Source organism: Rattus norvegicus, chromosome 11, assembly GCF_021556685.1.
Source record: "Rattus norvegicus strain SHRSP/BbbUtx chromosome 11, alternate assembly SHRSP_T2T, whole genome shotgun sequence".
Taxonomy (NCBI): domain Eukaryota; kingdom Metazoa; phylum Chordata; class Mammalia; order Rodentia; family Muridae; genus Rattus; species Rattus norvegicus.
In genome coordinates, this window is record NC_141544.1 from 45,520,046 (window position 1) to 45,542,599 (window position 22,554).

General features: G+C 48.1%; 1 protein-coding gene across 18 annotated transcripts in view; it reads right to left on the reverse strand.

Annotated features, from left to right (window-relative positions):
- Positions 1-22,554, reverse strand: part of Runx1 (RUNX family transcription factor 1) — a 239,814-nt gene that overhangs the window by 37,878 nt on the left and 179,382 nt on the right. For 10 of the 18 annotated variants that reach the window (XM_087576805.1, XM_087576806.1, XM_087576809.1 and 7 more), the window contains 1 exon segment: positions 4,494-4,685. The exons of 6 other annotated variants lie outside the window; for them this stretch is intronic. In XM_087576805.1, coding sequence (XP_087432931.1) covers positions 4,494-4,685 — 192 coding nt within the window. 18 annotated transcript variants of the gene reach the window in all.

A 22,554-nucleotide genomic window follows, 5' to 3' on the forward strand; every position in this document is an offset into this window, starting at 1 on the left:
GTGACAGGGGCGGGGCAGCGCAGCCACATGACAGGGGCTCTATATTCTGCACTCTTCTTTCAGGGTCTTCTCCAACCTACTTCTTTCCCCCTTCCCCTCCCCACTTTCCCGTTTATTGTGGGAACGCCTGATTCCAGTGTGCTGTGCCCGGACAACTCCCATGCTGCAGCTCTCTGGGTCCAGTGCCTGCCACTGACCCAGAGTTATTTTGAAGGGAAAGTTACTTTGTGTTATGAGAAAGTGGCGTGGGTTAACTTTTAGTACTTTTACGATGTGTGCGTGAGATGGCCATTCAAAGATTTACCTGGAAAATCAGCAGGCCTATCCCATGATGGCTCTAAAGGTATTTGTATGTGACTGGTGACACAGAAAGGGGGGGGGAGAGAGAGAGCGCACACAGGGGGAGGGGGGCAGAGACATAGAGAAAAGCAGGGAACCAATGCAGAGCATGCTTTACCCCAGGGTGGGTGGGGTTCTCAGGTCCCTTTCTCTCCCTTCGCCTATGCTAGTTACTCCATAGGGAGTGCCGGTGGTGGACAGGACAAGAAGTTTTCACATCTCCTGTGGCCTGGCTGTCTGGATGCAGGAGTTTGCTCCTTACTCTGGAAGGTGGAAATGCTCTCTTCCCTCTGTACATTCTGTGGGTGGAGAGAACTGGACTGACGTCATAACCCTACCTCTAAGAGCGTCACAGACGGTAGCGTGTATAACTTTTCCAAAGGGACTTGACAGGAGCCTAAGACAATCCGTTAGAGAACTGAGAATCTGGGGGCCACCTGAGAGCATGTGGCCTTCCTTAGTCGCATGGAGCTTTAAGTGGGGGCAGCCCCTCTCATTTAAGCTGATCACATGGTACTTGGGAAGAAGGCTTTAGTGGTAAAAGGCCACAGGAGAGAGACTCATATGTAGGGGGAGTTACCCCAAGAAAGCATAGGGGTGATCGAAGTCTCCTCACCCCACTGTCCCCTTTAGGGAATGCTCAGGATTTATGTATTCTGATGAGTTTTACCTTCTCCCCATCTTTAAAGATAAAATATCCCAAATTATGACTTAGCAAGGTGCCCAAAACCCAGAGCCTGATGCTATCACTCTATCAGCAGCCGCTTCAATCACTAATTACAACAGAACACATGTAGTCCGAGTCTTCTACACGGGTGGCTAGCCCAGCACCTCTCCGTGTCTGTTGGTCCAGTGGCACACCAGTCCCTGAGCCAGGAGCACAAGTGTGTCCCTCCACACTACCTTCCTCCACACCAACCACCTTGCTGCCTGTGCCTTCAGAGGGGTCTGGATTTGACTTCATCACTTAACAGTGCTGGAAGTGGTGGGGGATTGTTTAACCTCTGAGCTGAGAATTATGTGTGTCTGTCTAAAAGCCACACCGCAAGATCACGGAGAGAACAGTGTAGACCTCGAGGTGTGAGCTATGCCCACATTCCTCACAATGAACCCAAGGAAAGCTAAACTTTAGAGGCTCAGCATACTTCTGTGGTCTGAAGGATTTCCCCAGCAGTATCTTCACACCCCATCCACATCTCCCCAGAAAGGCTGAAGTCACACCCCCTGCATGATGGTCGGCTGGGAAATCAGAATTCAAGACCTAAAATGAACCAACTTATATGTAGATCACTCGAGGTGTCTATTTGGTGAGGTAAGGAAACATGCTATTCTGTACCCATGATCCTCTGCTGGCAGAGACAAGGGGTGGCTCTAGCCTGTGTTCTCCTGCTTCTCCACAGCCCCCTGCAGTGACTGACACCTCTGTAAAGCTGAAAGTCATTCTTGTGTCTCTGCGGTCCAGGCTACCTCTGGGATAGTTGTCTTAAGACTGTGGTTGCCATCTCAGAGAGCCAGGAACCCATGGTGCATTGCTTAAATTCCCACCTTAAAAAGGCATGCATGCTCTAGGGCTAACCCCAGGAACGACTGCCTGTTACATCATCTCTGTTAATGTTAAAATTTCAAGGGGGAAAAAAATCCAAGAGTCAAAACTAGATCAAAAATGAAAAATCAAAACTAGATGTGTAGTAAATGGCATTTTCTTATAAGAAGGAAAAAAAAAACGAGATACAAGAGGAGGAGCGGAGGGGGAAGAAGGAGGATAGGCGAGAGAAATACAGGGCAGGAGTGAGAGAGAACACGAGAAAGTGAAAGCAGTTTCACATGCAATATTTTGACACTGTTTGAAACTGTATGTCTGCCGGGGGTTGGGGGTGGGGGAGGGAGCAAATTCCTGCATATCAAATTCATATACTGGAGAGAAAAAACATCCACAATATAGTCTACACACCTTCTCAGAGCACCAATCAAGCCTCTAGGATACTCCAAGAGCAAGTTCAGTGCTCCAGAGAGCCTCAGATGACCAGCCACCTGTCCATGACGATGGCTCTGTGCACAAGCGGGCTGTTTCACAGGCCCAGGACTCTCCTGAGCACCCCCACCCCGCTCTGCAGTTTCTAGGGACGAGGCATACACAATGGCAAGCGGAAGCAGTCCAAGGTCACAAAGCAGGCAGAGGCACCCATCTGAACTTGCTCCCCCATGGCTTTGAGCTGGCTTTAAAAACGCTTACCAGTTCTGGTTTGACTCTCCCGTAAGTAAAAGGCAAGCCTCCTCCTCAGCTCACAGGTGAACAGGGCAGCCCTGAGAGGGCAAGAGAACTGCCTTCTCTTTGGTTTGGACATATGAGATCCAGGAGAAAACGTGTGTGAACTTAAGTGATGGTAAACAGAAGGCACAAAAACATCCTTGGACATTTCGTTCTCCTTCTCCTCACAGTCCATCCACCGCACCTAAAGTGCGATTTCCCTCAATCCACCACCGAGCTGCACTGTGGAATCTTTGGAAAATTAGTGTGAATGTTTTGAGTGATTATTCACCACTATTAAACACCAAACAAAACAAAACAACTAAGGGTTTTGGCGTGTTCTTTTTCTAAATCTACCTAGAAAGAAATCCTTTGTGTCCTTTCATAGAAGAGAGAGATGAGAGGTCCCACACTGTGCTGACATGGTCTTGTGTATCTCAGGTTGGCCTCGAGCTGCCTATGTAGCCATGGCTGGCCTTGAACTCTTGATTCTGCTGTCTCCATCTTGCAGGTGCTGTGATAACTGGATTGTATCGCCATGCCTAGGGTATAGGCTTTCTATATATTACACTCTGGAAAATGTGGCTTTTGTGAGCCCTGCATGCTTCTCTCCAGAGACAGTCATTTGCTCAGATAAAAACCTTGTCGAGTAGATGCTGCCCGCACGCCCCATATGGAGCTCAGAGGAAACTAACCTCTGCTTTCTGTGAAGGGCAGAGCCCCACCCCTGCTGCCATCCCTCTCTCGGCCCCCGTCTCCATACGGGCTGCTCATCTTTCATTAGAGTAGCCCAGGCCTGCACCTCTGCAGAAGGAGTATCGCTGTAAGCACGCCACGTATACAGCTGTGTCCCACAGGGCACAGAGAAAACTGCGTTTCCGTTAGTATAATGGCATCACTGAGCAGACGGCCTCTGACGTCAGCAGTCCTGCTGCCGAAATGCACTGTGAGCATTATCCAACTCGGCACAGAGGGTGTGTGCAGTGTTACGTCTCACAGCGAGTTTGCAGCTGGTGACTGGCCCACAGAGGGGCAGAACTCACACTTCTCATCTGAAAACATTATGCATGACATAGCCTGTACCCCCCCCCCACACACACGCATGCCTCCCTCTTCGTATTTTGAAAAGAACAGATATTAAAATGAAAACTTCACTTGAATCTGAAGGCAACAAGAACTTGCAAACCCCTCGATTTTACCTTGCTAGATTTGTATGTAGCACATACATACATACATACATACATACATACATACATACATACATGCATGCAAGCTATGGTGTGTATTGTGGCTTCAAGACTAATGCTTAAGAAAGATAAGAAAACAACAGAGTAGAAACTCTTACAAAAACCTCCCGTCTGCTTCTATACAAGTAGCTCTTTGACTCTGTAGTCGGAATAGCTAAAGATTAAACCAAAAGTGGGTTGGTGATACAGCTTTTTAAACGTACACATACGGAAGAGTGTTTTTGTCATGGTTCCCTGTGTGCTGCACAGCATCTAGAGTGTGTTAGATGCTAGCTGCAATTGAGGAAATGGGCTACAGTCTCCAGGATGATGTCCACGGGCCTGGGTAAGCACTAGGACATATTATATAACGTGCTCGAGCTCCCGTGACGTTTGATACCTGGGAATGATACTCCAAGGGTACCAAGAGAGGTACACGTGTGTACCCATGTACACATATGGGTTCTATAGCCACGCTCCCTCCCTCACCCAGCAGCCACACTTTTCAGAGTAGACATACTCTGTGGATGGAACAGTGCTTTTCTCATAAGCTCCCAGTGGATGCTGTGGGTTCCAGGAGTTCCCTCAGAGCACCCAGAGGAAGGCCTGGCAGCCTAGGTGAGCTCTGTGCCTGGGACTCCAGCAAAGACAGAGGGTAGTGGGCTCCATGGGGTACTTACCCTGCATCTGACTTTGAGGCTGAGGGTTAAAGGCAGTGGAGTGGTTCAAGGAGGCCCGAGGGTTGGGCGTGGGGGCTGGGTGATGCGGGCTGACCCTCATGGCCGTGCGCCGCAGCTGCTCCAGTTCACTGAGCCGCTCGGAAAAGGACAAACTCCCGGGCTTGGTCTGATCATCTAGTTTCTGCCGATGTCCTATTGTAGGGACCGGGAGGGGAGGGGAGGAGGAGGAGAGGGAGGCAGGGAAGGAGGGAGGGAAGAGATCAGAAAACGTGTTGTGGAGGGGGCTTTTCTTATCTTTTCCCTCCCTCTCCCTTCACCCCCAAGGTAAGCTTGTTGGACCTTGCCCCTTGGGCTACCTGCCTATGGGAACCAGGGCTGTCCTTCCCGCAGACCAAGAGTCCTTCATCCATCCCACTGGCCACCGGATGTTGCCTCAGTCTGGGACTCGGTGCCCACATCTCTCTGCATACCCCTCAGGTGGGCAGAACGAGAGACACTAGAGAGTGGAACTGCCGATGATGGCATGGGGAGGAAGGCCATAGCTTGTTGGCGTGGGCCTCACGCTGAGAGCAGAACTGTGGCAGTCAAGAAAGGTGCCCTCCTGGAGTCGAGAATGCCCTGCCTTGAGTACAGCTGCAAACCCACAGCCTAGGAGTGAGATTTCCTGTTACATGCAGGCAGGCACAGGCAGCCCTCTCAGGTTTACACACCCAGGCCCCTTCCTCCTTCACACGGGTTCCTCAAGAGCATCCTTTCTTTGCTGAAGCCCACTCCCTGGGTGTATCCCTAGGAGGAAGTAGGTAGAGAGGTGCAGCCTGGGTCTGTTCCAATGTTTCTAGTAGGCCGGGCCCTTGGGAGCCCAGAGGGAGTGGCTAGCTGGTCTGCTGAGTTTTCCCAGGGTCTCAGGAATAAAAGCAAGGTGGAAAGATGTCTCCTAAGGGTGGTAGGTGTCCCTATCACCAGGAAACAGCAAGTAGGGACATCTACAGGAGCCAGTCACGAAGGCTGGGCCTCCAGGTTTTTTTACTCTCCATCCCTTTCGAAGCGCCACACAGTTAGAGATTATATCAGAGTCCAGCCTCCCACAGAGGAACACAGTCACAGTGGACTTGGGGAGACCCACTCCTCCTTTTAAGAGGCCAACTTGTTGCCTCCTCCTTACCCTGAAGGTTTCTTTGACTAGAGCCCTTGACCGAGCCATAACCATTCTCCTGTCAATGGTTACACAGCCTCACAACATGACAGGAGAAGCCGCTGGCTCCTGCCCATAGAAATGCTGTTCCTGGTACCCCATCCCTACCCAGAGCTACACAGAGGACCCTGGATACCTTTCCCCCAGCACAGGGGTAGGCACAAGGCTACCACTCCCCCACCCCCACCCCAGCCACCCAGTTCCCAATTGCTACAATTATAAAATTAAGTTGTAGAAGTTGTGTTATGGTTTCAAATCCCCGTGGCCTGCCCTCTCTTCCTGCTACGGCCCTCCTTGGCACAACTGACGTGGTCTCAGGTTCCAGGCCAGAAAAAAGGGCCCACTATATTGCAGTGATTTTTATCACTGACAAGACCTGTTTGGCTCCAAGTGGAGGGAGGGAGGGAGAGAGAGAGAGAGAGAGAGAGAGAGAGAGAGAGAGAGAGAGAGAGAGAGGAGAGAGAGGAGAGAAATGCTTAAGCATAATATTTGTGTAGTTCCCATGCAGCGCTCCCTCTTTCCACGTATCACCGCGGCAAATCTGGACTGTCATTCAGAGCTCACAACACTGGACTCAAACACAAACACTGTGAGTCACGCAGGCTCGACCAGTGCACACGGGAGAGGCCTCTTACAGCCGGAGTATTTAAAGCTCCGTGGACCAAAGAGGCCAAGTCCCTGAGCCACCCCCTTCAGCCTTTACTAGCAGAAGTACAAAAACGTCTTTTTCTAGAACCCTCTACCTCGCTCAGTCTTAGCGCACACAATTCGGTGTGCAGCCCTCTTTGGTGCCTCCCTCCTCTTTTCTTCTCGACTGAGTCCCACTCCGCATCACACTGAGAAACCTCAAGTTTTCTCCCAGAAAAACAATCAGAGCTCTAAAGCCATTTAGAGCATGATCCCGCCCCCTTTAAGTGTCTACCATGGTCTCATGCCAGTCAAGGAAGTGGAGTGTAGGAAACAGGACTCTGGATAGCTGTATGGTCTCAGAAAGAATGTGGGCCAGTGAGGGCTTCCAGCAGGTTTTGTCTACGTTTCTGCCTCACATTCCTGAGGCACCCAGTGGCATTTTGGAAGAACACCGTGAAGGACAGCGTGTAGTCATGGGAAGGGTGCGTGTGTGCCTGTGTGTGCTGTATGTGTGTATGCTGTGTGTGTGTGTGTGTGTGTGTGTGTGCTATGTGTGTGTGCTGTGTGTGTGTGTGTGTGTGTGTGTGTGTGCATGCGCACGTGTGCACTCTCAAGTGTGTGACCCAGAGCATCAGTCATGGCTGTGTCTCCGGCCAGCCTTTGAAGAGTGGCTATCTGAGTATCTGGCTCTGTAAATTTGGGGACATGGTCCCTGAGAACCCAGACAGGAACGAGCCATTTGTGGCAAGCCACTACGTGGCCAACTCATGTGACACATTATTTATTTTTATTTCTCTTCCCTCACTACTCAATGATTTTTTTTTAAAAAAGTGCTAATATGTGATCTGTGTTTGTACCATCTGACACCTGCCAAAATCGTAGTCATTTGCAGAGATTAACTGATGACGGCTTGCCTCGGCAGGAATGCCTGGGCCTGGCTTCTCAGAGCTGCCTCCTAAGCCCTGAGAGTCTAGAGAGTCTGGGGCTGGGTTTACTGCTCAGGCTTAGGGAATGGTTCATTCCACACTCTCCCCACCATGTGCATTCTGGGAGTGTTTAAGAGGGTTGCTGCCTGAGAGGAAGCCTGACCCCCACGTTCACAAGGTGTTAAGAGAGTTGCAACACCAGGACACTCAAGAAAGGCGGGACATCATCAAGTTACAGGCGTGGCCCCGATGCATTTCGAACCAAGAGCACCTAATTCTCTCCTGAAACCATAGGACTTTGTGTGCCAAACAGCAATGTTTTGCATGGAATACTTTCTGATGGAAACTTTCAGGCTGGGGGGGAAAATGAGTGCTTTATGCCTTCGGGTTCCTGGATCTGCATGCTATTAAAATATCAATTTGCCGCCTGAATTTTAAATACGGGAGTATGGAAAGTGCCCGCTATGAAATCCTCTCTTCCTTCTTACTGATTACTGGGTTCTGGAGGGTAACAGGGAATTCATTACTGGATCAAACCACTGTAGGACTGTGCAGACTAAACACATACATTCTGGTAGCCTGGACTTTCAAGTGCACTGGGAGTCAATTGTGAAGGTTTCCAGAGTGGGGCTTCGAGCTGAGGCCACTAGATATTGGGTTCATCCTTCTGATGCTCACACAGAGCTGAGCTGGAGGGGACCCCCGAATATTCTATCATTATTTTTACACATCTTGAGAGAATGCTGCTCAAAATGTTATTATAAATGCACATTCTAGAAAGCAACAAACAATGGAAAAAAGAAATATATAATAATATAAACCAATGTCACGCGGCTCCATCCCAAACAGATCTCTGCAGTTCCCCGAGGTGGCTGCCCATCAGAGCACCCCTAAATGCTATTGTATTTTATAGCGGATAATGAGGCCAGTCGCCATCTTCCTTCATTAAAGCAGGGCGGAATAGCATGCACAGCTCACTCACACCCCAGCCGCCTTGGCCAGGGCACCACTGTGGTCTGTGGCTGTAAATAACTGAAATGTAGCATCTGGTCCCCTATGGAAGGCAATGAGGTGGAATTGCCAGAATTTCCTGGAAACATTTGATTAGCCAGTCGTCATCTGTCAGCCCTCGCTTCTGATAGCAGTTTTCTGGTTTCCTTGATAGATCACATGGCAAGTACTTAAAGTCTTGTTCTGGTGGGTGAGCAGATCAGGAAAGTCTATGCAAACGACAACACTGAAAATACCCTGTCTGTCTGTCTGTCTGTGTGTGTGTGTGTGTGTATGTATGTGTGTTGTGTGTGTGTGTGTGTGTATGTATGTGTGTTGTGTGTGTGTGTGTGCAGATTGTGATTCTCATAAAAGTAATGGTGCATTTTATATATTCACTTTTAAAATGACATCTGCCAGGCTGGAGAGGTGGCTCAGTGGTTAAGAGCACTGACTGCTCTTCCAGAGGTCCTGAGTTCAAATCCCAGCAACCACACGGTGGCTCACAATCATCTGTAATGGAATCTGATGCCCTCTTCTGGTGTGTCTGAAGCCAGATACAGTGTACTCACACAGATAAAATAAATAAAAAATCTTTTAAAAAATAAAATGTCATCTGCAACATTGTCAACCCAGTGGTGGCTACGTGATCTGGGTACCCCATTCCTACCCAGAGCTTACTCTTCCTTTGGTTGGGACAGCTTTATGACCCTGGATAAGGAAGTGCAGTAGAGAGAACACTTCATCTTCTGTGTGTCACAGTCAATGGCCAACTACCCTGCATGCAGCGCTGACCCTTCCTTGAACTGTCTCACAGGTAAGACAAGCCTTCTGACCAGCAAACCTGCTCTCTCCCAGCTAATTAAATGTTGAGAAATACCGTCTACTACTGCATATCATCCACATAGTACAAAGCTCTGAGCATGTAGCTCAGAGAGCGACCACTTCCAAGCGTTCACGAGGCCCAAAGTCTCAGCTCTAACATTGTGAAAAGAGAAAGAAGGAAGAAGTAAACATTTTCAGCTTAGTAAACATTTAAACTAATCACACTACATTTAAATTGATTCACATACTAGACATAAACTATGGAATGATATTATGTGGTATAGGCTCATGTATATCATGATACATTTTATATATGTATGTTCTTACAGATGGTCCGATGTTAGGTGAGTGTAGATGGTTTGTTTCTTAACTTCCTCTCATGTCATCATGCTAAGCAAACGGGACAGAGTTATTACACCGAAGAACTCGAGAAGGGCCGGAGAAATCAGCCATAACTTTTTAGATGACAGACGACGAGCCAAGTTCAGAGAGGTTCTATCATTTAGGTCATCGCACACAGCCTTAGGGAGGAAGAACTCAGGTCCCAAACCATTCTCAGTCCCCCAACTCCCACCTCACACCCAAAGCAGCTAGAACGAGAAAGTTTGATTTTTGTGGCCCCCCTGCCTAAGTGAAGAAATACAGAGTCACAACCAAACGGAGTCTAGAGCACAGGTCATAGGGCCCCTCTTTGTCCCACTTCTGTCCCCAGTGTGCCCAATGAATGAGGAGGGCCAGATTGGACAGTGGTCTGAAGCTGTCTGAGGGTTCTATATGCTGGGAGCACCCGGAGACTCTTGCTAGGAGGTATAGAGTAAGGGCCTGTAGAACTTTGGTTTCTAGAAAGATCTGTGTGCCTCTGATGCTGCTGGTGTCAGGAATATGTGAGAGAGAAGGGAAGAGGGGCTCCCCTGACTGGCCCATGAATTTCCCATGAGCACCATGACATCCCTTCTCCTACAGGTTTCTGCTTTGCTGAGGACTGGGGAATGAAATACCAGTTATGACACCCCTTCAGTATCTGTGGGAGACTGACTGCTTGATTCCTGTACATTTCCAGCCCGTGGCATTCACACTTCTGATATAAAGTGATCCCACATTTGTCCCATGATTCCATGCATGTCCTTCTGAGTTCTTTCAATCATCAGATACACAGATTTTTTTACATTGTATCTTTGGGGGAAAGACAAGAAGAAGACTTTTTACATTGTATCTTTTGGGGAAAGACAAGAAGAAAAGTCTTCCCGCTTAATACAGATGCGGTTTGAACATTTTCCTTGCTCATGGATAACGAAGGCTGGCTCTACTCCAAGTCCATGGGCGCTTTGTGATGGCCCTATGTGGTATGAAGACTGGTGATCCTTTAGTTTAATTTTTAAAAGTTCTTCCATATGAACAGAGAAACTCTTCCCTGATGATTGCCGTGTACAACTATCTCCTGCTGTGGCTAGATGGCTTTGGTTACAACGGTGGCTCTCAGCCTTCCTAAGGCTGAGACCCTTTGATTCAGCTCCTCATGTTGCGGTGACCCCAAGCGTAACATTATTTTCATTGCTACCTTATAACTGTCATTTTACTACTGTTATGAATCATAATGTAAATATTTTGGGAGACAGACCGTTGTCAGAGGGGTTACAACCCATAGGTTGAGTAGCATGGGGTTAGAGGCTCCTCAGAGTTCTTGAGGAAGAGGCTCCTGCCGGGCCATCAGAGGGAGTGTAAAAACCGTAGGGACTGCTGCACTCACATGGGACTTATTCTATTCTGGACATGCAGCAGGTTAGAGCTCAGAGTGCCCCTGATGGCCAGGATGTTAACGCAGCCTCATACTCCTCCTCCTGAGAGGCGGCCCTCACTAGGAGACACCATTGCCCATCTGGCATCTTCTGCTCTAAGTCTGTGCTTCCTGCAGACTCTGCTGTGGGCAGAGCCCTGGCTCCTTCTCTGCAAGCCTGGAATTAAAGGACTAAGGTGGATTCCTCCCAGGGGCACCCATGGCAATTATGTCTGCCACCCGCAACGGCTCAGCCGGCTCTCACTGGATGGCTCTAAGCTTGCTGCTTCTTAACAGCTTCATGGGATGCCATGACTCAATTTCCTTAGTTTCTTTCAGGCAAATACCTGGTCTTTAGAGCTTGTCCCCGATCTAACCATTAAGACAGTCTTTAGAGCTCTGACGTGTGTGTGTGTGTGTGTGTGTGTGTGTGTGTGTGTGTGTGACAGGCTGTCATGTAATCCAGGCTCGTCTTGAAATCACTATGTAAGAGGACCTTGAATTCCTGATCGTCCTGCTTCATCTTCCTGAGTATTGGGGAGACAAGTACATACACTGTACTAGGTTTATATATTGCCAGGGGTTGAACTCCGGGTGTCATGCACACCAGGCAAGAACTCTAACCATTGAGCCTCACCCCCAACCTCTGGCTCTTTTCACAGCACTGTTGTGTCACTGTGGTGTGTCTGTGCCCACTGAACCTTGAGTCCATGGAGACATGGATCCTGCTGTCTCCTCAGTACCTAAGGTTCCTGGCACACATCTGGCTAGGGCTAAACACTAACTGAACAACCAGTCTAACCCAGCAAACAGATGTTCATGATCTGCGCCATCCACCCTTCCTTCCCTAGACTGGAGGGAAGCAGAATTCATTTGGGGCAAAGGAATACAGAACTGAAGTGTGTGAGTACAGTGTGACCGCTGGGAAGTGACCTGGCAAGGCAAAGTCTCAGCCTGGGTCTTGTTAGAGTGAAATCCTTAGCCTGGGCAGTGGGACTCCCTGAAGAACTGTCCTGTCGGAGTCAAATCTGTCACCAAAACCCATTCACTTTCCTTCATCAAACTGAAAAGTAAGACAAGTCCCTTGTGCAGAGTTGAGCACAGCAAACTGGCACAAGCCAGCAGGTGGAGCGGATGATGCCTTTTCTCTGTGGTGAGTACCTGATGCACATGTCTTCACACACATGCTTATGCAACACATGCATATGCCACATGCTTATACCGTGTGTACTACATGCATCTACAAACACATTACCACATACTCACACGTGAATGTCTACATATTCCTATCAACTCATATAGTCACCATGCTGGTATACAATATGTTCTTGTATCATGTACATGTATGTCATATATATATTACACACATGTACATAGCACATGTCTACTACATGTATTGCACTACAGTACACACACATGCTATATATACATACATATATGTAGTACATGTCTATTATACACATATATACAATAGCACATATATGTGTTATGTTTACATGCATATACATACCATGTTTAAATTACACATGCATATAACGTGCTCTATATATGTGTTATATAATCACGTACACATATAAGTCATACACACATATATATATAAGTATCTATGTCATACATACATGTGGTATGTGTACATTTATGTGTATGTGATCTATCTGCACACATACACACACACAGATTCACATTTCTCAGACACAAGCTATTGCGTGATCCGCATATGGAACAGTAAAGCCAGCTGAGGCCAAATCAAGGCAAAACCTGACAGAGTCACAGGCAACAGGCTGACAGACAGGCCCTGCCTGTCCTACTCCCTGAGGCCCCACGATTCCTCTCTCCCTCTTTGAGCCCCAGGTTTCAGGGAGCAAAAGCAGCAGTATCAACCATTTTTCACTCTGGGCCTTGAGTGACAGACTTCAGGTGTGGTGGCTCCCACAGGCCCCCGGTGACCTGAGAGGAGAGCGGTTATCTCTGTGGTCCTCACCCTCCCTCACCTGCTGCTTTGTCTGGTGACTAAGGAGGTAATTGTAGCTCAGAGCAGAAGCTGTCTGGTTATCTTGTACTCCTGACCAGCAGTGGTCCTCTGTGGGGGTGGCTGGCAGGGGCAGCCTGTGGGAGGTGCGGGGAACTCTCACAGCAAGAAAGTCTCCTTGTCAACCTGTAATCCCAAGTGTTATCAACTATCCTGAAAGCAGGGTCTCGGGACCCCCTCTGTAAGTAAAAAGTAACCTGATGGAACTCTTCCTACCCTTCTGTGGAGTAGCTCTGACACAGACAGACTTCAGGGAAGGTGGCCACAGAAGGCTAAGTCTGGGCTACAAGTCACAGGCAGAGTGGGTGAGAGAGTGAGTGGGTGGATGAGAGGGGGAGGGAGTGAGTGAGTGAGTGAGTGGGTGAGTGAGTGAGTGAGTGAGAGAGTGAGTGAGTGAGAGAGTGAGTAGGTGAGAGTGAGTGGGTAAGTGGATGGGTAAGTGAGTAGGTGGGTGAGTGGGTGGATGAGAGGGGGCGTGAGTGAGTGGGTGAGAGAGAGAGAGAGTGAGTGAGTGAGTGAATAGGTGAGTGAGTGAGAGTGAGTGAGAGAGTGAGTGGGTGGATGAGAGGGGGAGTGAGTGAGTGAGTGAGTGGGTGAGAGAGTGAGTGAGGAGTGAGTGAATAGGTGAGTGAGAGTAAGTGGGTGAGAGAGTGAGTGGGTGGATGAGAGGGGGCATGAGTGAGTGAGTGAGTGGGTGAGAGAGTGAGTGAGTGAGTGAGTGAGAGAGTGAGTGAGGAGTGAGTGAGTGAGTGGGTGAGAGAGTGAGTGAGGAGTGAGTGAGTGGGTGAGTGGGTGAGTGAGGAGTGAGTGAATAGTTGAGTGAGAGTAAGTGAGTGAGAGAGTGAGTGGGTGGATGAGAGGGGGAGTGAGTGTGTGAGTGGGTGAGAGTGAGTGGGTAAGTGGATGGGTAAGTGAGTAGGTGGGTGAGTGGGTAGGTGGGTAGGTGAATGGGTGAGAGAGTGAGTGAGTGGGTGAGTGGGTGAGTGGGTGAGTGAGTGAGAGAGTGGGTGAGTGGGTAGGTGAGAGTGAGTGAGAGAGAGAGAGTGGGTGAGTGAGAAAGTGGGTGAGAGAGTGAATGAGTGAGTGGGTGGGTGGGTGAGAGAGTGAGTGAGTGAGAGAGCGAGTGAGCAAGTGGTTGAGTGGATGTCTTCCTGTGGGATGCTGGCAGCATGAATAATGATCTCTCTCCCTCTGTGTTTAGGAAAGGGGGTAAAGAAAAAGCACCATCAATCCCTAAACCTGAAGAGAGAAAAAGAGCGCCAACTGGAGTTGTAGGCTGGCCTCGAGGAAGTGGGCCCGAAGAGGCAGCTTGGACAGCTGCTGAGCATCTGTGAGCTCCAGCTGTTTCAGCAGAGCGCTGGCTGTATGTATGTCACACGCAATAAAAAGGCTATTTTCAGGGCTGGAGAGACGGCTCAGCGGTTATGAGTACTGCCCGCTCTTCCAGAGGTCCTGAGTTCAATTCCCAGCAGCCATGTGCCGTCTCACAACCATCTGTAATGGGATATGATGCCCTCTTCTGGAGTGTCTGAAGACAGCCACAGTGTACTTACATACATTAAATAAATAATTGGAAAAAAAAAAAGAAAAGAAAAGGCTATTTTCACGTTGTTTGGGGATGATTCTGACTCTCAGGCACTGTGGTCTGTGACAGAGATAGACGGGGTGGGGCCAGGGGAGGGAGAAGTGGAGGAGGGGAAAGCAGCTACAAGCCAGGAATGGCAGAGTGAGCAGAATCCTGTCTACCAATCCCCGCAAGTACTCATTAGCCAGCAGCCTTGTACCTACAGAGCCCAGACCTGGTCACTCACAATGGGAAAGTTCTATTCGTTCCAAGTTCTGAGCATCCCCATTCGCCCCCTGGTGACTACATCTCAGGCAACGCCAATGCGGAGCAGGGGGGCTACCTCCCTAGCAATCCTGGGCAACATTCTGCCTTTGAGTCCTTCCCACAGTTGACAGTGGTGGGTCTTGCCCCTGGTCACCTAGGGACTGGCCTATGGGAAGCTGGTCAGGTGAGACCCAAGAGAGCTCGCTCTCTCTCTCTCTCTCTCTCTCTCTCTCTCTCTCTCTCTCTCTCTCTCTCCTGTCTTAATAGAAAAAACACCTTTCCCAGTGGGGTTTTTGAGTTTTTCTTTTTACTATATCTCTTCACTCCTGTATGTCAGGACAAACTTTGGAGACCAGTAAGAGAGGCCCAGAACTGGGCAGATTGCTCTGTAGTCTCTTCCCGGCCCGGGAGTGGGGGTGGGGGGAAGTGTGTGCACCCCACTTCCCGTTCTCTTCCCTGCCCCCCCCCCCCTCGCCGACACACACGGGTCACCTCTGCTCCTTCGCTGTCTGTGCAGCTGTGGCTGAGGTATAGTAAGGCTACTGTATAGGACTTTGAAAGCAGGGCCACGCAGGGCTTCCCAGACTCCATACAGGCCAGCTATTCTCTGCCTTGTTTTCTTTGGCTTCGGGTTAAGCAGAGCCGAATGAGTCAAACAGTATTAACTTTCAATAGGGAAGTGGTGTGGTCAACCAAAGCTGTTTGTGGCTAGATGGTAGAGATAGGTAGGGCAGGTAATGAGGAACGGCCCAGCATACGTGAGGAGGCGGGGAAGGCAGCCTCACTCAGCAACGCTCCGGCAATTAAGTCAACAGAACTCACACCATCTTCCCCCCCCCCCCCTCTCTCTCTCTGTCTCTCTCTCTCTCCCAGTTGGCTGAGGAATTAACACCAAGGTCTCCGGCCGGCCAGCTTTGGGAAGTTGGCCATTAGGCTCAGACAATTGAGCACTTTGTGTGTTTACAGATTTTTTTCTTTCTTCTTTTCTTTTTTTTTTTTTCTCTAATGCTGCCAAAGTCATGGGAAATACAGTTTTGATGATTTCCCCTACTTAAGCCACTCTACTCTGCATGGGCCTTTTCGTGTCACTCTGGGTGGGTGGCTGGGTGGGTGGCTGGGTGGGTCCTCCCTCTGTCCCTATGCCATCCTGTGCCTCACTAGCCCTTCCCCCACATTTCCAGTGACCTTCTCTTCTCTATCCCCCTTTGGACAGAGTAGTCTTGCCTGTCTCCTCCTAGATGCTGGAAGAGGGTGCCTTTCGAATTCAATTGCTCCTGGGACATCAAATCAAGCTCTCTGGAGTTCTTAAGAGCCTCAGCCCTCACTACACCCTGCCCCCAACTTTGTAGATGAGAAAACTAAGGCTCCAGCAGAGCCTGAGAACCTTACAGAGCTGAGGGCTCTCCACTGCCCCAGCTCAGGACTCAGGAGCCCTGCTGAGACTAGCTCCACCCTCCAGACTCAGATTTCAGTGTTTTCCAGTTCTTCCTCTTGCCATGCACTCTGCTACTTACTTATTTTGAGAATGGCTGAATCACTCTCAGGGCAGAAAAGATTCCCTGATCCCGCCCCAGCCAGTGTGTTAGTAGGTGCCCAGATGCCCAGGAGCTGAGGGTTTGAAACAGGCACTGGGTGAAGGGTGGATCATTTCACCTCCCAGAAACTGAATGGCAGGAGACACACACACACACACACACACACACAGACACACACAGACACACACACACACAGACACACACAGAGACACACACAGACACACACAGACACACACAGACACACACAGACACACACAGACACACACATACACAGACACAAACGCAGACACAGATACACACATAGACACACACACACACACACACTCTAACATACACATCTATACACATACACACATACATACAGGGACATACAAACATACATACAGACATACACAGACATACAAACACAGACAGACACACACACCTTCTAACACACACATTTATACACATACACACACAAACAGGCACACACACATACACAAAGACATATACAGACAAACAGACACCAACAGGCAGACACACACACTGTCTAACACACATTCATAAACATACACACACACAAATAGGCACATACAGAGACACAGACACACACAGAGAGCCAAACACAAATATACACCAACAGGCACACACACACACACAGATACACACACACAGATACACACATACACAGACACAAACACAGACACAGATACACACAAGACACGCACACACATAGACACAAACACAGACACAGATACACACATAGACACACACACAGACACACACACATGCAGATACACACACACACTCTAACATATACATCTATACACATACACACATACACACAGGCACACACAAACATACATACAGACACACACAGACATACAAACACAGACAGACACACACACCTTCTAACACACACATTTATACACATACACACACAAACAGGCACACACCTATACACGCACACATACACAAAGGCATATACAGACAGACACCAACAGACAGACACACACTGTCTAACACACACATTCATAAACATACACACAAACAGGCACACACACATACACACACACACATAGACAAACACAGACACACACAGAGACACAGACATACATTCTCACACTCTCCCACACATACACTCACACAGATATACATAGACATACACAGACACACAGATACATACATACATATCCCCCCCTCAAACACACACACACACACACACACACACACACACACACACACACACAGGGAATACAGATTCAAAAACAGCAGGCTTCCCTACACTCTCCTGTGGTTCTGCTACTGTGAGAGCTGTATGTATAAGAAAAGCTATTTGGTTTTGAAAAAGAAAAAACATTTAAATAAAACACTTGACTGTTGATCAAGGCTGCTTCCTTTGTTTCCAAGTGCCTTAAAGAGTTTTTAGATGGAGGCATAGGGCAGAGGGAAAAGTTTCTAAATGTATAGGTTTACAGTGGTGGCTCATTTAAAAGCCTATTTCCCTGTATCCTCACCAGTCTGACAAGACAAGATGGGACCTATCTTTCAGGCTGGAGAGATAGTTCCGCAGTTAAGAGCACGTGTTACTCTTGTAGAGGACCAGAGTTTGGTTCCCGGCACTAACATGGCAGCTCAGAACCATTTGTAATAGCAATTAATTCTAGTTCAAGGGGATCGAAGGACACCTCCAGGGCACCGGGCACGCATGTGGTGCACATACGTACAAGCAAGCAAACGACTCGTACACAAAATATAAAACAAGCAAATCCAACGAAACCAAAACTATCTTTAAGAAAACAATCATTATTTTCCTTAAGATCCCTAGGGGTCTTGCCCAATACCTGTAAAACATTAACAGTCGGTTTTCAGGTTGGCTGTTTGCAAATATTCCCTTCACATCTCTTGTATTTCTATTTCTAGTTGTTAGGCTACTTCTCTTACTTAGTGGATAAGCCACACTTCGACACACACCACTCAAACAAGACGAAGCCCTGTACAGTAGAGAGCTCACAGATGACCCAGGGGAATTTTCTAGATGCTAGGAGCTTTGGTAGGTCACAGCAAACATGGGATGCTTCATGTTCTGCTGTGAAATTGAGCTACGTATGATAAAGCCTTTATCTGGACCACCCGCCTGTCCCCTGAAGAGACTGGATGCAGGTTTCACAAGATGGCGCCTTGGTAAGGCGTGGGTTTGGTTTCTGGTGCTTCGGGATTTAAAGTGACCATTAGGTCGAGTTGAAGGAGAAACAGCTCTAAGTGCTAAGTCCTATGGAACCAATTTGCCAGATATCCCCCCCCCCTCGTTTTTAAGTAACTTGGTATTGGTAAATATTTGGTGAACACTCAGCGGAGTTCCTTGTGATCCCCTTGGTGAATAAAAGGTTGGGGATGGAGGAGAATGGCCTGCCTGTGTTCCTGGCATGTGCGCTAACGGTTACAGGGCGCTTCTGTGCAGGGATGCGGGGAGCACTCTCATGCGGAAGTCTCCATGCCTGGTCTTGCAATCCCTGTGACGGAGGCTTTATCAGAGCCAGGACACAGTGCAGGAGCTGGAGTCAGGCAGCCAGCCTCAGAGCGATGGCTCCCACCGGGTCTATCTTGTTTAACCCTTTCATCCCTTTGGAAGGTAGGTTTCTGGAAACCCCTTCTACAGAGGGGAAAACTGAGGCACACAGCCAGTGGGTATCAGAGGTCAGACTTGAAACCAGTCTGTTCTGGCTCCAGTTCCCTCCCCGACTCCCTGTTTGAACCCTCTGGTCCTGTTCTGAAATTCAGGGCTGAGGCACCACAAGTAAGGTCAGATTAAGAATAAAAGAGTCCCTCTGTACGTCTCTCGTAGCTTTGTAAACTGAGTGGACCAGAAACGCCGTGAAGCCACTCACAGGCAAGTGAGGATAAGACACCTGGATCAGAATTCCAGAAAGGGCCATAAAGTCATCCTGCATTTAAGGATTGACTTATTTCAAATGTTTACTTTTTTTTTTTTTTTTTTTTTTTTTTTTGCCTCAGATGACCAGAACATGACTTTCCAGCTACGGTGTACAAAAATAAAAACAGAACCCAGCAAGCAGATAAAATACCCACTGTTTGACTGTTGGACATTTCAGGGCAGGCAAGCTCACTGAACTCTTTCCATAACAGTGAGGGCTTTAGTCAATACTTGCTTTAATGGAACCTGGGCATATGGAGAATTCCTAGGAGCACAAAATTAATGTATCACCATTAACTTACTTCATAAGGGCTTGGGGAGTTGCAGATTAATTCCACTGTGTTACTTTAAGGGTGGCGCGGGGGTTGGGGAGGAACCCACAGGAAAAATACTTCCCTTTGGGTACTTAAATATTTTTCTAACCTTGGCTTTCACTATGGACATAGATTGAGGAAGTTTGATACACTTACAGCAAGTTTTCCCAGGGAAAACCTTAAGCATTGACCTTGATGGAAAGTGAGCCACGGAGGCATTTGGCACCTGACTAACGGCTGGGTCTGACGACAGCCGAAACACACACTGATAGATTATAGTTAATTTACCTCTTGCCTAAGGGCACCATTCAATACTTCCAGAGCCCCAAAGCAGGACACCTCACAAAATGTTATCGGACGCAGCACATGAAAAGAAGAGGCAGATTCAAATTCGCTATAATGAACTTAGATGCCGATCTAAAATGAGGAGATGAGGTTTGCTTATTTAATCAAAACTTTGGGGGAAAAAATCCTTTTACATGTGCGTGGCAGTGGCCAGGCCCTTTGGGACACCGTGTGCCAGCCTTTTCCTAATGGCCTTTCCCAGCACACAGCTTACAGGAAAACCTAAGCCCTTGGGAAAACTCGAGTTCCTTCAAAGCGGAAAGGGGAAAGTGCTTAGGCCTTGGAAGAATTGAAATTGCCTCAGGAAGGGGAGAGGTAGGCCTGCTAATGTGCTCTGACAACAGGGCTTGCCTGCTGCATCAGACCTTCAGCAAGTTGGGAGGTCACTTGTCCCCAAGAGAAATGCAGGATAGCTGAGTGTCCCAGAGCAACATCTATAGGTAGCAGGAGGAGTCTCTCTCTCTCTCTCTCTCTCTCTCTCTCTCTCTCTCTCTCTCTCTCTCTCTCTCTCACACACACACACACACACACACACACACACACACACACACACACACACACACGTTGGGGTGGCCCTCCAGAGACCTGCCCAGGGTGGCTAGCTGCTTTCTGTGTGTGCACTGTGTGCAGGTCTTGATAGAGATTCTTCCCTAATGGCCATTCATTCATTCATTCATTCATGCAGCTTTGTCTAGAGTATTTCAGTAACCCGGAAGTGACTGACAGTCTACAGGAAGACGCACATGAGTCATCGACAAATAATCTGTCATTTGATATCAGGGGCTCCCGTGTGGCAGTGTTGGTATCTGAGGTGCTGGTTCCTGGAACAAATCCCCTAAGGACAGCAAGGGCAGACAGACGGTGGGGAGGTTCTGCTGTTTCTAGAACAATGCAAGACTCTTCATCAGTTGTGCTCACACTGAGAAGCGCCCAAGTGTTAGATCTCAGGTAGGAGCTTCTATGCTACTAGGACATAAGTTTTCAAGTTGTTCACAAAGTATGAAATTTGGGGACAAGTCTGTTGGAAACATGATGGATGTAGGAACAGTGCCCAGAGTATTTTAAGCGGCCATAAGATGCCAGGAAAGAAATTTACTGGGCCGAAATACCAAAAATAAAAAATAAAAAAATAAAAAAAACCTGAAATTAAAAAATCAAAATGCATAAATCTTTAATTACATATCAAAAAGAACAACATTGAGGCTACTTCATGAATTTTTAAATTTAGGATTTCATAGATCCCTTTTTTCCGTCGTTGTTTTTGTCAAGAGTGACTTTTCACTTTCCACAGGATTCTGAGACGAGTACAGACAATGGCGGACACCTTCCAAGTGTGTATTGTGTCCCAGGAAGGGTTCTCAGGGTCCCTGGAGGGAGTCTGCTATTCAGCCTCTTGGCCCAGGACACTAATATGGCCACTGTCTCTGTTGGACAGAGAGCCGGGTATCAGCATCCCAAAGTTAGCCAGGGCGTGCATGAAATGCATCATCTCAAGCTGAGTGGCAGAGACATCAGGGCTGCGGGACTTTGGGCATTTTACTTAGGGCTAGAGGGTCCGAAGATGAATTACAAAGCCTATTCAAAACCAGAGAGTGAGGGGGAGGAGGAGGGAGAAGGAGAGGGGAGGGGGAGAGAGAGAGAGAGAGAGAGAGAGAGAGAGAGAGAGAGAGAGAGAGAGAGAGAGAATCTAAAAGGGATACTATGGAATCCCTGGTGAGGACAGGAAGGATGATAATGTTCAGGATAGGCAGCTCAGGGCGGTGGCCTGTAAGGGCCCCATTTGTGAGGAATCTATACCTCTGTTTGGCTGACAATATTTTGTTACCCCAGTTTGAGTGGGAACTAATTTAGAGATTATCTCGTCTCATTGCCTAGTTTGACCCAAGAGGAAACCAAGGACTAAAAAGTACTTAAGATAATTGCCCAAGTTCACACCCACAGGTCTGATGGCGCCAGAGTGAAAGCCCAGGTCCCGGAGTTAAGGATCCTAAAATCTTTTTACACATTTTAAGATTAAGGAACGGAAGCCTCATAGTAGACAGTATTATATTGTTTTTTTCTCTCCTCCTTTTTGCACTTTGTACAATCAATTCTCACAAGGACTGTGTATTAGCGTAGAGCCCAGCTTCACTGTATGAAATTCTAAGTAGCAATATGATTTTTCAGTAATCTAAATCAAAGAAAAACATTCAAAAGAATGGCTTACATGCTTACATTGTTTATAGGTAGTGTCAAGGTGGACTGTTGTTCATGGGGTAGTGCCAAGGTGGACTGTTGTTCATGGATAGTGTCTAGGTGGACTGCTGTTCATAGTAGTGCTGAAGTGGACTACTGCTGTTCACAGAGAGAAGCATGATCCTTTCTCTCATCCTCAGTTGCCCCAGAGAACCTTCTAGGCTTTAATCTGAATTCAGGGAAATCTTGAGGTTCCCAAAACTCTTCTAGGTCTAGTGTTATAACTATAACAAACACGAAGCGATTCTAAAGTTCCTTAGAAACACTTAGGCACAGTTATCATTAATGCTTTTAAGAACTGCCTCTCTAAGTCTCCAGATAGTTAGAGAGGTTAGCAGAGCGGGAACTAAAATACCAGGGCGAAGGCCCCCCAGAGTCTCCTGCTTAGCCTGAAAGGCCTTCAGAGTGGGAGAACAGGTACACAGTGCGTCCCCCTCAGACCCTCTTCTCTCTTCTGCTTTACCTCTGGGTCAGAAGGAAGGAAAACCTCTCCGTTTTCCTTTCTGTACCACGATTCTCCC